This window comes from Panthera tigris, chromosome A1 (genome assembly GCF_018350195.1).
Source record: "Panthera tigris isolate Pti1 chromosome A1, P.tigris_Pti1_mat1.1, whole genome shotgun sequence".
NCBI classification, from domain to species: Eukaryota; Metazoa; Chordata; class Mammalia; order Carnivora; family Felidae; genus Panthera; species Panthera tigris.
Genome location: NC_056660.1, coordinates 203,313,666 through 203,328,510, shown reverse-complemented (window position 1 = coordinate 203,328,510; position 14,845 = coordinate 203,313,666). Strand labels below are relative to the sequence as shown.

The following is a 14,845-nucleotide window of genomic DNA, read 5'->3' as shown; positions in this document are numbered from 1 at the left end:
CAATAGCTGGCAAATACTAAGGGTGCAATAAATATTTATTTAATGATGAAAGAATAAGCAAGTGAATTTCAAAATTCTTGTTCCTCCTGAATTTGCAATTTAAGTTAATGGCATCTCAATGTTAGCAATATTTCTCTCCACAGACCTATAACATGTCTTGTTGATTTGGTAGGTTTCTTTTATGAACCTGGCTCCTTTTCCATTTCAGTTCATCAACTTTCCCCTTCATTTCTGCAACTATCTGGGACCTTCTTCCAGTTTCTTCCCTCTCCAATCCATTTCCAGTATTGCTGTTATAGGAAACTTTCCACTATCCAGACCATACCAACCATTTTACAACACTTGATTACATACTTGTTCGTTTAGCGAACAATAAATATTCATAACAATACATGTATTCATATTGCATATATGTAAACATATAGAAATATAGTTAACACATATAAATAGAAATATATATCTCAGATGTCTACTTGCTATTTCAGAAAAAAATAGAAATATAGAATGGGAAAAGATCTCTATGTTTGGCCAAGTTTTTAATTAAAAAAAAAGTTACTGAGATATAGTTGTTATTTTCTTAAATAACAGGCATACACAAGAAACAGTGGAATATTTAAAGTTCCCAGCCTATCATAAAAAAACATAATCCGGCTCCAACCCACATTTCAGCTTCATCTTTACCGTCTTATTCCTGTTTGTTTTCACCACCCAGTACATTACGTCACAGTATATTTAACAATCTCCGTACTTGACAAGTCTGTACTTGACATCAATTGGACCTCATTTTTCAAAATGGCAATATGTAGTTACAGAAAAAGCCTCACCAAAACAACCACCAACGTCTTGGACTCAACACGGCAATTCTGAGATGAAAAGTCGCGGAAATAAGGCCAATCAACGGCCCCTGCTTTAATTTGCCAAAATGCTTGAAGTCTGCCCACGACTGCTTCTCGATGGATATTTCATGAATCTGACAAATTACCAACAAGTTCTGTTTCTTGATGAGAGAAAACAGTGACAAGCGCAGAGGAATAAGGCCACAGGGGGAATATTTTTAGCCGAGACGTTCGTCGAGTCAGTAGCGGGAGAGAAGCTGAAACGCCAACCACCTCCCCGCAAAGTAAACACAGGAAATCAGCAGTTCAAATCTTCCCTCAACCCGCGGAAGCATCTTTCCTCTCCTAAAGACCGGAAGTCCCGCCCAGGCACGCCCTCTGTTCCGGGGCCAATCCGTCGAGCGCCCAGCAAAGGACGGGACCGGAAGTAGGGGAGGTGGGCGTTCCCAGTCCTGAATGTGGTTGCTTCCTCTTTGATCTTTCCTTCCGATACTCGAAGGTTGGAACCGGCCCCACCTGGTTGTGACTCCTCCCGTGAGGACCAGCATCTGATAGCTCAGCCAAGAGCTAACCACATGGGTGGATTTTAGTGGACTAACGCTTATTTAATCTAAACAAAAATGATACCTTAATAAAGCTGTAAAAAAAAACAAAACCAAAAAAATTTGGGTCAAAGAGACCTCTTCTTTTTCTAATTTGGTATCAGAAAATATCTTTCAACTATGTATCTGCGCTTTTTTCCTAAGTAGCAAGTAGATGTGTCCGATAAATTTATTGTCATTAAGTATTTATGGAGAACCTACTATGTGCTGGTCACCTTAGAAATAAAGCAGGGAGTGAGACCCAGGGTAGAAGATGAGGACTGGAGATGAACTGGAAAGAAAGGAGTAGACAGTAATTTGATCACAGTTGTAGTAAGTGTTCCTAAAATAGAATACAGAGGTCTGTGAGAGCATGTAGTGGACAGATCTGAGGCTGAGGAAGTATTTCCAGTGAAATCCAAAGGGTAGGTAGGTTTAGCCAGGTACTGTGGGGGTGAAACTGTTTCAAACGGAGGTAACACAGGGCCCTGAGGTCCGAAGGAAAGATCTTGACCCTTAAAAAGCTAGTTTGGTTTAAGAACGGTTATAGAGGAGAGAGGCTTTTAGGGGAGAGAAAGCCTGAAGGGGGTGATAGAGATAAGTAAGGGCTAGATCATTATGGTTTTATGAATTATGGATTCTATCTTAAAGGCAATGGTAGGGGTGCCTGAATGCCTTAGTTAAGGGTCCGACTCTTATGGTTTGTGGTTTAAGCCCCAAGTCTGACTCTGCACTGGCAGTGTGGGACCTGCTTGGGATTCTCTCTCTCCCTCTCAGAAATAGACATTAAAAAAAAAAAAAAAAAAAAAGGCAATGGTAAACTATTACAACGGCTTTAAGCAAAAGCGGCAACAGCAAGGAATGGGGAGAAATCTAACTCCTTACATTCATCTCCATTTTTGAAAGTCTGATAAGCAAATTGACTTCAAGCTTATGTAAAGTATAGTAAGGGGACCCTCAGATGCCATGTTTTCATTGACCAGTAACATCAATTTGTATCACACAGTACTTAGGTCCTATCCTGTTCCCACCTTTTTTCCCCTCTAATGACTAAGAACCTCCTATTTGTTAACCGTCTACTACAAGGGGGTTTTATGATGCTATTTGTACTTTAGAAAGATACCTGGAACAGCTGGGTAGAGAATGGATTGTAGGATGTAGGGACAGATGTGGGGAGCCCAATAGTCTGAAAAAGCAACAGGAGAGATGGCATTTCAGACTCAAGATTAGACCGTGAGTCTGGAGAGCACAGCTCCAAGAAATACTTAGATCAATTCGATAGTCGTGGGGATGACTGAACAGGCATTGAAAACAGTTCCAGCAGTTCTGTTGGAGCAAGTGGATAGGTAGCAGTGCCATCAATAAGAGGGATGCAAGAAAACAAAGTTTAGGGAATAGCATGACTTCAAGTTTGTGAGTCGTCCTAGTGGAAATGGCAAGTTAGCAAAAGTGTAGAAACAAACCAATCCGGAAGTCAGTGTTGATAGCTGCTAACTGAAGCTTTAGGAGAGGATTAAATAGCCCAAAGATACAGTGACAGAAGAAAATGTTTAGGAGTGGGCTTTGAGGAACACCAATACTCAATAGATTAGCTAAGGGAAGAGAATCCCACAAACACTGGGGAACCACATAAAGCCAGAAAGGCTATTCTATTCCAGGTGCCTAGAGGTTTTCAATTTTGGTGTCACTTAAGTGTCAGATATTGCCTAGAGAACAAGCTAAAGAATCAAGTGTCTACTTGATTTAGTGGCATAAATGTAATCAGCAAGGGCTGTTGTATATAGTGGCAGCAGAAGCTATGTGTTTGAAGGGCAAATAGGAAGTAGAAGAAAATGGGATATTTGAAAAATCTCACTAGAAAGCATAGAACTGTAGTTGGGAGAGAAATGTTAAGGGCCAGATTTCTCTCAAGAAGAATGACATGTTCGACAGCTCACGCAAAGAGGTTAAAAAAAAGAAAAAGTACAGACTAAGTAACAAGAGAGTTCATGAGTCAGAGGGCACAGGTTTTGGGCACATGTGGAATACTTGGCCTTTAAGAGGAGGGATACATCCTGTACAAGAGGAAAAATGAAGTGAACGCAGATGCATTTGTATACATCTGCCCAATTTCTTCTGTGAAGCAAGTCCTTAGGGGATGAGGAGCAAATAGAGTGGAGAGTTTGAGATAAACAAGGTAATAAACACAGATCGCTGGCAGTGCTGACAGCCTAGGTGGCGATTATGAATTTACACTGGCACTAACCTACCAGAAAACATGGCCTCCAGCCGCCTGGGTGAAGCAGGTCCATCCAGGGTTGGTGCTTTGCCAGGCTGACAACACAGTAGCAGTATACGTGACCTCAAATTATTTACGTATACCAAAGTCTAGTCAGCCAAAGATCACCAGCCTCAAGCCAGCGGGCTCTTAAAATAGGGACTTGTAAGCAAGGGAGAAAACTCCAGAGAAAAAACAAACGGCCTGCTACACCAGGGGTCAGAGGGCACCGACTGGTAAGATGTGGACTCCTGCTGAAGGATTCTGAGCAAGTTCTGAGGGAAGGGATACTGGTTCTGTGTTGGATGTTGTTTCCGAAGCAGGATTAGAAGCAGGGATTAATTAGGGATGTGGTGATGTCATGAGGGGAGGACTATTTAGCAATTGGGTATCCCCAGGAATAGATGGGTGGGATAGCAAAGCAGGTCTGAAGACAGCATTGGTAACAAAGCAGTGGCCATACAAAGGGTCACGGTGGCAGTTAAAACTGCATGACTTTGGGGAAAATGTGTCCTGTTAACTTTGCAGCTGGCTTTATCTGTGTCTGTCCTCCCAGACTGATTAACAGCAAGGGTACTTCTTTTTCAGTGAGAGCAGATTTTCAGTCCTTCAGTCCTGAACAAGTTTTTACTCCTTCATACCAAGTATCATCTTCTCTTGCTAAGTGTGATTTTTTTTCTTAAATGAGAACCTCCTCCATATCCACCTGTCCTATAGTTCATGAAATACCTAGTCATTGAATACCTGACCATATCCAATCTAGAGTGAAACTCCAGTTTCTTAGGCCCTCTCCCAAATTATCCAGCCAAAGCCTAAACCCCATGATGGGTCTAAACACTCTCTCACTGACACACCCTACAGTTCCCCTTGGTGTGTATTCTGCTTTACTGCAAAAGTACTAAATCCAACCTGTTCAGATACCTGTGTGTTCCTGGTAGTCTTTGGCTGGAAGGGCACTGAGAGCAAAGACATAAGGTCAGAGATGACGACACGAGCCAGATTTTGCTGGTACAAACCAATACTTGTGCTTTGTTACCAGAACAGAAGCCTAGGACATTCATTAGCACTTTTGTGTCCTTGCTCACTGGAGACCTACAAGATCTTAGGACCCATATTTCTGTTGAAGATACAGCAATTCTAAAGGCCAACAATTACAGCGCTGGCCATCTCTTCATGATATACTGTTGCAGTTTAAAACATGTCCGCACATTTCTTAATGGCCTATCTGATATGGCTTTAATGACTCACTTAGAACCAAGACTGTAATGGAAAAAATGCTGTGTGCACCTTCCAAATGCAGCTTCTTCCTAGGTCTTCTACAATGCCCCCTCTCAGAATCCAGCTGCCATGTTTGTGAAAAGGCCAGGCCACATGGACAGGCCATGTGTAGATGGGTCTGGCTAAGTGATATCTTCAAGTCATCTCAGCCCAGTCATCAGCCATGTGAGTGAAGAAGACTCAAGATGATTACAGCCCCCGGCTGTTGGAACTGCCTCCAGCCCTTAGTTTTCCTGGTTGAGGCCTCAAACATTGCAGAATAGAAAACAAACAAACAAAACACAAACCCACAACTATCCCTATTGTGCACCATCCAAATCACTGAACCAAAGAACTCACGAGAATAAAATGCTTATTGTTTGAAGACACTAAGTTTGGGTGGTTTTTTAGGCAGCACTAGTTAACTGGAACACACTGGAACTGAACCAGGTCCTATTGGTACCTGTTGAGTATAGCAGTGGTGAGTGACAATGAGCTAGTGGACAAAGCTGGACGGTTATTCACAGAGCAACTGCTACAAGTTTAGAGCATACTCAGCTATGATGTACTTGGTCCCCGGTCTAATGTACTGCCCCTTCCCTACACCCTTTTCCCCACCCCCAAGATTTACACGGAGCACAGTCCTTGGAGAACTGCAGATGAAGGTAATTATCTACCATGTCGCAGGAGCCATTCTGAAAAAGAGAATCCTACTACAAGTTCCAAAAACCCCAACTATGTATATACTTCCCTTTTACAATAAGGAATCTAAAAGGTATTTTACATTTGTTAATTTTCCCAAGCAGACTCGTTATTGAACTAAATAACACACTGAACAGAATATCTCCTCTCCTAGCATAGTTTGATTTCAAACCCTTTTACAATGTCACATAAAAGTTCAACAGAAATTCTTTAATATCAGGATATCACTCCAAAAACTTAGAGGAAACAAAACTATTTAAATTTTATTTTCAAAGTCTAATTTTAATCCAGACTGAACAAACAAGCAGAAAAGTGAGAAACCTAACTGTATTAGCAGACACAGATGTACCAAATGTAAAACAGTGGGTTATTAACAGAACTATTTACATGCATTATTTACAAGCAATCCTTTTGTACAGAAGTTTTACTTTTATAGTTAGTTGGAAAAAGACTTGACGTTAGGTAAAAATATTTTTAAACAGGGCTGAGGTGGTACTACATTATAGTAAAAGTATTAGAAAAGTGATCCTCAAGGTGTATCAATTATAAAGCAGATGAAAACCTGAATGACAAAGATCTAGTAAAATTCTCTAGTAAAAAAGTCAATGCAACTCATGCTACAAAATAAAAATGAAGGCCATATAAATAAAGCAGAATGTTGTAGGCTTTAGGGCAATGAAGTTAGAAAACAAAAAACAACAACAACAAAAAAACTCAATTCTAGAATCGCAATAAATGCTCAATGAAGAATCCTGGTTGTTTGGTTGGGAGTTTTAAGTTTTTGTGGGGTTTTTTTTTGACATTTTAAAAGCCCTTGGTATCAAACAGCATTTGGATATGTATATCGCTTAATGATATATTCTAAAACTTTAGTGCTAAAGATTTTCATGGTTGTGATTCATATCTGAAACCCATTCATTGAGACCATGTAAAACTAAATGAAAGCTATATACTCATCTAAAAAAGGATGCTACATTTTGCAATATGTATTTCCAGCCTAAAACTTTCTCCCTCAAGAAAAGTAGAATTTAAAGGATAAGCTTCTAACCAACTAGCAAAATTTACTTTCAACATTTCATTTATTTCAAAATCGATTTTATTGCAGCCAAAACAGTGGAATTAACTGTACATAATAAACTATTATATATATATACACATTTTAAGTTATAGGGAATAAAGTTTATTTTGGCAGATAGTGTTAAACAAAATTAAAGTTGCATACATTAGTAACATAACTCAACATCCTTAATTTGGTATAAGTGTGACACATTTTCCTGCTTTCCTGTGTTCTGCTAAATCACCATAACCTAAACTGCTTTATAAAACTGGTATGTTGAAATTTAGCTTTACTGTTTTCGCTTACGCTCTGATTCCAAACAAAACTTTTCATAAGCTTCTTCTATCTCTGGGTCCATCTCATCATCAATATCATCCAAGTATCTATGAAAGAAGTAAAGATGATTCATAAGTTTGTTTTTCAATTTAGAAATATCTAAAATGCTAAACCACACACACACACACACACACACACACACACACACACACACACACACACACACACACAAAGTATGGTACTGTAACTATCTTAGACTGTTAGAGAATGCATGTACTTTCCTGAATCACATACATGTCAGCCCTTAGACAACTAAATGCCTTATCTGGGAAATTCAATTTTACACTGGATTCTGAGTCTCTTGTGTTTGAAGTTAAGCTTCTGTCATACTTTTAGACATAAATTAAAACTTAAAAATTTAACCTAAGTAATCTCTACACCCCAAGTGGTGCTCGAACTCACAACCCTGAGATCAAGAGTCTCACGCACTACCGACTGAGCCAGCCAGGCACTGTGACACATGTTAAATTCTTAACCTAACCTAAAAGTTAATTTAAATGCTTGAACTATAAATTTGGGGGCTCAAGATTAGCATTTTCATAAATTTATTAACAATCACACAATAATTAGAACATAATTTCAGATGTACCATTTACCTCTAATGATACATTTTATGTCTACTTATCAGAATGGTATTCCTGAAATAATTTAGTCACATTCCCATTTATTTGGAATCACTTTCATAATAAGCTACTTTCAAGATCATCTCAATTTTTTTCAACTATTAGGTAGTTTAAAATGATGGAAAACAAAGCTTTCCATGGTTAAGTATGGGTGGAAAATTTAAAATGATTATTGATTTAATATACATTCTTACTGAAAACCCAGAGCCATCTTAAAAAGACAGGTACTACTATCATTTCCATATTTCTCATCTCCATTTTTTTTTTTTTTAAAGTAATCTCTATGCTCAATGTGGGGCTTGAACTCACAACCTCGAGATCAAGAGTCACATGCTCTATGGACTCAGCAGCCAGGCACCCTTACCATCTCCATTTTAGAGATAAAAGAAAAAAGACTTTGGGAGGTTAAGTAAATACTGTAAGATTTGGGTAAGTGTGTGGCACAGCCAGAAATCTTTTCCCTTTTCTATACTTTTCCTCTACAACAACATGCTATCTATGTGTCTCCCCACCTCGCAAAAACCCCTTGTACTACATGTGTGACGAAACTATCTTGCCAGTTCTATCAACTTTTTCATTTTGTTCCTCCATGTCCAGTACAAGGCCATGTGCTGAAATGGCCACCAGTGTATTAGTGTCAGAGCATGTAATACTGACCAAGCAAAACTTCACAGGACAACCTGAAATTCAAGGCCAAGAACAATTTGAACTTACAGTGGTATACCCAGCAGGGGTGAACCTTCTTAACGGTTTTGGAGTCCTTACATCCCTGTTATTATTATTTTTTTAATGAACTAGTATGTAAAAGTATGGTAATATTAGAAGATCTCAAATGGACTTAAGATTTCACTAGATAGCAGAGAAAATAAAGGTGGTTCACTTTAAAACCTACAGCACACATGAGAGAGGAGATAAGAAAAATTAAGTCAGATTTAGTTCATTCATTCCTCCACTTAGGAAGAGAACCTGAGTAACTTGTCCAAATTCATATAAACTATTAAGAGCTAGAACTAAACCTCTCAAGTTCTTGGTTCTTCTGTAACCAAACACAATGCAATCTGATGGTAAGGGTGTGACAAGTTTCTTTTATTACAAATAATAGCAGGGAGAGAGATGGAGATATGTGAATATCTCACACCTTCCCTTTAGTCCAAACACTATTATGTCATTATCGGTGTTCTCCTTAATCTTAATTTATCCTTTAACAGCTGAGATCTGAGCTTTTTACTGTGTGCCAGGAGGTGGTTCTAGGTTTCTCGCTTAGTCCTCAAAACTCAAAGAGGGGTCTGCTATCCCTACTTTACAGATGAAGAAACAGGCATAGAACCTGCCCAAGATCTTACAGTATTCGAGCTGAACTAAATCTCCTTTATAAAACTACACTTGAGTATACTACTATTTTAAGTTTTTCCCCTTCAGATATATATAAAGTTTCAGAATTGTAGTTTATGTGTTCTAATAGGATTTCTTGAAAGTTTTTGGTAGACAAGTAGTATGTACAGATCAATGTGACACCGTCAAATCACAACGTGCATTCTTCATCTACCTTCTTCTAACCTAAACATCTACAAACTGTAGCCATAGAAACATCACAAAGAAAGCAGAAAAAAGAGAACTTACGGATCACCAGCCCCTGATAAATCTGTCCCATTTTCTTCATAATCTGGAAAAAAATCTTCTCTTTCAAGTAACTCTTGATATTTCTCTTGGTAATCTGTAAAAAGAGTTTTTTTTAGTTAAATGCTGACAAAAGTCAAAAAAAGGCCAGTTTTCCTTAAAAACTGTTTTTAATATTAGGAGTTTTAAGTAGATCCAAGGCTTAAACAGGAGTGAGCTACCAATCACATTTTATTAGGTTTTTACAAAATTTACATTCTAATCGGCTTGCTTTTGCTACCTGCATGCCCATAGATCTTAGTTATAATATTCGTCTAACTACGTGTTGCAAATCAAAGTCACCGTGAATATACCAGAGTACAGGTCACAGCCAAGGTGTATGCTGCTTATATTCTCTGCTGCTTCATTCCAGAAGACAAAATACCAGCTATGTAACTTGTTGGGAAAGCACATGTTCTTCCAAACCTTTCACAAGGAAGGATTTCAATCAAATAGCCTGGCCTCTGGGTCCCCTTACTTTTCCCCAAGAAAGTAAAGTGAGCTAGGTGGCTAGCAGCTAACAGCCACTGGCCCATGTTTCTCAATCAGATTAGCTAACCTAGCAAAGGTTCTGAGCACAGGGGATTTTCTTTTCTTCCCTCTCCTTAGAGACAGCTGGAAGGTAGCTACTTGATAAATGTTTCAACTATACTAACTTTCCCTTGGTTGGGTTCTTCCAAGGCAAATACAGGTAGTATTATAGCTCCCCATAGGCCAACTGTCTTACACAGAGTTACTACGTGTATTTTACGAGTAGCATGTTCCTACAGAGTACCTCTCTGAATGAGAAAAAGATCAGTGTGTATTCAAACTAGTTACCTTAAACAGATACCTCATATTTCAACAGGATAATTACATTAGAACTTATTTTTCCAAGATTGCCAGTCTCTAGAAAACTAATTCCAGCTTAAAGAGTTGGGGATATTTTGACATCCGGTTTTGGCAATTTAGAGACAAATTTAACTATAAAATCTTCCTGCAACAGATCCTTGAGGTAATAGAGAAGACAAACATTCTTTGACATGTACAGAGGGGGTTCATAAAAAAGCAAACCAAGTCACCAAAAAACAAACAAAAAGATACCTGAAAACCATACCTCCCTACTGCAGCCAGGAGGCTGCAGACCACACGCTCTCAGCAACAAAGGGGACTGGACTGAAAAATCCACAGAAGGTCAGAAAGCAAAGTCCTGGGTCCATGTGAAACAGGGACATGGAATTCATGCCCATGCCCACCTCTCCGTGCACAAATCCAGCACCCTCCAAGGGCGGATATCCCAAGCAAAAGGTAGACCAAGAAAAAATAAAATGCGAAACACTCTGGTGGCAAAGACGGATAACAAAGAAACTTGCCGGTCTCTTCTTGGGTTTGGAGTAGGGACAAAAGTACCCTGAAGAAACTGGTCCCTCAGAGAATTTTGAACAATGGGCCTGCACCTCAAATTTCTACTACCCACATGAAAAACCCCTATGACAAGAGGTGTCCCTTGTGCAATTTTTACTTTTGTAATTACACTTTTCCGTAAATTTGAAATCATTTCCAAAAAATGTTTTAAGATCATTAAATATCAGATTGCAATAAAAAGATCAAAATAAAAAAATTTATGTGTGATAAAAAATAACAGGATTAGAATTAAATGACAAAATGTGAAACAAAAATAAGCAGGTTTAGAAGGACAAAAAAACAAAAAAAAGAGGACTTGAAAATCTAAAGATCAAGAGACTTAAACAAATGAGACAAAGATGAAGAACAAAGAACCAAATGATTCAAGGTAACTTTCAAGAATAAGGGAAGAAAGAAAAATCATCTTACCAGACATGGCAAGATTTACAGTGAAGTAGTAATTACGACTGTGGTATTGGTGTTGAGACAAAAGATCCACATGCATGGACACAGGAATGATACAAGTCTACAGAGGAGGCACACATCAGAGGGACATTGTAACTAGCACAGGATGGAAGACTCAACACCTGTTGCTGAGACAAGATAATATGGAAGAAATATTTAATTTCCACTACATCCATCATATAAAAATTAGCCAGACGGGTGAAAGAAAGACCTAAATATAAAAAAGCAAGAAAGACTTGAAGAAAATGGAATTTGATAGTAATTCGGAAACTTTCTTAGCCACAGGGAACAGGAACAAGACAGCTACGTTTACATCAAAACTCAAAGCTTCTATATGACAAGGCAAACATAATGGAAAGACAGCACATACAGGTAGAAGCTAAGAGTCACTTTGTAAGCTATGGAATGAATTATCAGTTAAGACAGACTGGTGATCCAACAAAACACAAACAGGCAATTCGCAAAAGGAAAAAAAAAATCCATAGAAACATGAAAAGAAACTCATTATCGCTAGTAAGGAATAAAAGTTCACGATTTTGCACGATCTGACAGTAATTAGGTCCGCTAATAAGTGAGAAACAGGAACCTGCACATCTTGTTGAGGGAATACTAAGGGGTATCATACAGGAAAGCAGGTCAGCAACATTCAGTGAAGTTGAAGACGCACAGAACTTACGATGCAGCGACTGTACTTCTTCACCCCAAAGAAACTCCTGCATGTGCACAAGGACTACTTGATAAGGTTTGTATAGTGTAATCTGTAATAACAAGTAGCCGCCCTTAAGTAGGGACCTAGAACCTGTGGTTTACTCTGCACGCAGAAGTATTTGGCATTTAAAATGAACTAAAGCTACATATACCTCAACATGGATAAATACTAAAAATACTAAATAAAAAAATAAGTTGCAAGAGATGTGCACAATAAGATACCATTTACGTCAATGCTTTGTGCGAAAACACACCGTTTACAGACATACCAAGGAAAAAGACCTCACCATGACCTCCAACTTCAGGATGGTAATTACTTCTGGGAGGGAAGCAGTGGAAGGACTGGCTTTGGGAGGTAGGGATGGGGTCACAGAACAAAATGGTTTACTAGTCACTGTAAGGTTTTACTTCTTTAAGAACACCCAAAGTGTATATTAATATGGCAAAATGACATTGATTTAACCTTGACAGTGAATAAATCAGTTTTTTTGTGGTTTTTATGTCTTTTGAATGTTTCATAATTTACATTTTTTTTAATTGTTTATTTTATTTTTGAGAAAGAGGCAACACAAGCAGGAGAGGGGCAGAGAGGTGGCGGGGGGAGAGGGGCGCAGAGAGGGGCAGGGGCAGAGGCAGAGCGAGGGAGCGAGGCAGAGCGAGGCAGAGCGAGGCAGAGCGAGGCAGAGCGAGGCAGAGCGAGGCAGAGCGAGGCAGAGCGAGGCAGAGCGAGGCAGAGCGAGGCAGAGCGGGAGCGAGGCAGAGCGGGAGCGAGGCAGAGCGGGAGCGAGGCAGAGCGGGAGCGAGGCAGAGCGGGAGCGAGGGAGCGAGGCAGAGCGGGAGCGAGGGAGCGAGGCAGAGCGGGAGCGAGGGAGCGAGGCAGAGCGGGAGCGAGGGAGCGAGGCAGAGAGAGAGAGAGAGAGAGAGAGAGGCAGAGAGAGGCAGAGAGAGAGAGAGGCAGAGAGAGAGAGAGGCAGAGAGAGAGAGAGGCAGAGAGAGAGAGAGGCAGAGAGAGAGAGAGGCAGAGAGAGAGAGAGGCAGAGAGAGAGAGAGGCAGAGAGAGAGAGAGGCAGAGAGAGAGAGAGAGGCAGAGAGAGAGAGGCAGAGAGAGAGAGGCAGAGAGAGAGGCAGAGAGAGAGGCAGAGAGAGAGGCAGAGAGAGAGGCAGAGAGAGAGGCAGAGAGAGAGGCAGAGAGAGAGGCAGAGAGAGAGAGAGAGAGAGGCAGAGAGGCAGAGAGAGAGAGAGAGAGGCAGAGAGAGAGAGAGAGAGAGAGAGAGAGAGAGAGGCAGAGAGAGAGAGAGAGAGAGAGAGGCAGAGAGAGAGAGAGAGGCAGAGAGAGAGAGAGAGGCAGAGAGAGAGAGAGAGAGAGGCAGAGAGAGAGAGAGAGAGAGGCAGAGAGAGAGAGAGAGAGAGAGAGAGGCAGAGAGAGAGAGAGAGAGAGAGAGGCAGAGAGAGAGAGAGAGAGAGAGAGGCAGAGAGAGAGAGAGAGAGAGGCAGAGAGAGAGAGAGAGAGAGAGAGGCAGAGAGAGAGAGAGAGAGAGGCAGAGAGAGAGAGAGAGAGAGAGAGAGAGAGAGAGAGAGAGAGAGAGAGAGAGGCAGAGAGAGAGAGAGAGAGAGAGAGGCAGAGAGAGAGAGAGAGAGAGGCAGAGAGAGAGAGAGAGAGAGAGGCAGAGAGAGAGAGAGAGAGAGAGAGGCAGAGAGAGAGAGAGAGAGAGAGGCAGAGAGAGAGAGAGAGAGAGAGAGAGAGGCAGAGAGAGAGAGAGAGAGAGAGGCAGAGAGAGAGAGAGAGAGAGAGGCAGAGAGAGAGAGAGAGAGAGAGGCAGAGAGAGAGAGAGAGAGAGAGAGGCAGAGAGAGAGAGAGGCAGAGAGAGAGGCAGAGAGAGAGAGGCAGAGAGAGAGAGGCAGAGAGAGAGAGGCAGAGAGAGAGAGGCAGAGAGAGAGAGGCAGAGAGAGAGAGGCAGAGAGAGAGGCAGAGAGAGAGGCAGAGAGAGAGGCAGAGAGAGAGGCAGAGAGAGAGAGAGAGAGAGAGAGAGAGGCAGAGAGAGAGAGAGAGAGAGAGAGAGAGGCAGAGAGAGAGAGAGAGAGAGAGGGAGAGAGGCAGAGAGAGAGAGAGGCAGAGAGAGAGAGAGAGAGAGAGGCAGAGAGAGAGAGAGAGAGAGAGGCAGAGAGAGAGAGAGAGAGAGAGAGAGGCAGAGAGAGAGAGAGAGAGAGAGAGAGAGAGAGGCAGAGAGAGGCAGAGAGAGAGAGGCAGAGAGAGGCAGAGAGAGAGAGAGAGAGAGGCAGAGAGAGAGAGAGAGAGAGGCAGAGAGAGAGAGAGAGAGAGGCAGAGAGAGAGAGAGAGAGAGAGGCAGAGAGAGAGAGAGAGAGAGAGGCAGAGAGAGAGAGAGAGAGAGAGGCAGAGAGAGAGAGAGAGAGGCAGAGAGAGAGAGAGAGAGAGGCAGAGAGAGAGAGAGAGAGAGGCAGAGAGAGAGAGAGAGAGGCAGAGAGAGAGAGAGAGAGAGGCAGAGAGAGAGAGAGAGAGAGGCAGAGAGAGAGAGAGAGAGAGGCAGAGAGAGAGAGAGAGGCAGAGAGAGAGAGAGAGGCAGAGAGAGAGAGAGAGGCAGAGAGAGAGAGAGAGGCAGAGAGAGAGAGAGAGGCAGAGAGAGAGAGAGAGGCAGAGAGAGAGAGGCAGAGAGAGGCAGAAAGAGGCAGAAAGAGGCAGAGAGAGAGAGAGAGAGAGAGAGAGGCAGAGAGAGAGAGAGAGAGAGAGAGAGAGAGAGGCAGAGAGAGAGAGAGAGAGAGAGAGAGAGGCAGAGAGAGAGAGAGAGAGAGAGAGAGAGGCAGAGAGAGAGAGAGAGAGAGAGAGGCAGAGAGAGAGAGAGAGAGAGAGAGGCAGAGAGAGAGAGAGAGAGAGGCAGAGAGAGAGAGAGAGAGAGGCAGAGAGAGAGAGAGAGAGAGGCAGAGAGAGAGAGAGAGAGAGAGGCAGAGAGAGAGAGAGAGGCAGAGAG

General features: G+C 41.6%; 2 protein-coding genes across 6 annotated transcripts in view; both read right to left on the bottom strand.

Moving 5' to 3' along the window:
• The window catches only part of CA1H5orf34 (chromosome A1 C5orf34 homolog), a 31,674-nt gene extending 30,427 nt beyond the window's left edge, over nt 1-1,247 (bottom strand). The window contains exon 1 of one of the 2 annotated variants that reach the window (XM_007095418.3): nt 663-1,247. The gene's annotated coding sequence lies outside the window, so the exon portion shown is untranslated. The remainder of the gene's footprint in view (nt 1-662) is intronic. The other variant, XM_007095417.3, reaches the window with a different exon arrangement.
• A 4,623-nt stretch (nt 1,248-5,870) lies between these two features.
• PAIP1 (poly(A) binding protein interacting protein 1) overlaps nt 5,871-14,845 on the bottom strand; it is a 32,593-nt gene continuing 23,618 nt past the window's right edge. For all 4 annotated transcript variants that reach the window (XM_042995179.1, XM_042995156.1, XM_042995160.1 and 1 more), the window contains exons 10-11: nt 9,270-9,363; nt 5,871-7,073 (exon numbers count right to left, since the gene is read on the bottom strand). In XM_042995179.1, the coding sequence (XP_042851113.1) occupies nt 6,980-7,073; nt 9,270-9,363 (188 nt within the window). In that variant the 3' untranslated portion in view covers nt 5,871-6,979. The remainder of the gene's footprint in view (nt 7,074-9,269; nt 9,364-14,845) is intronic.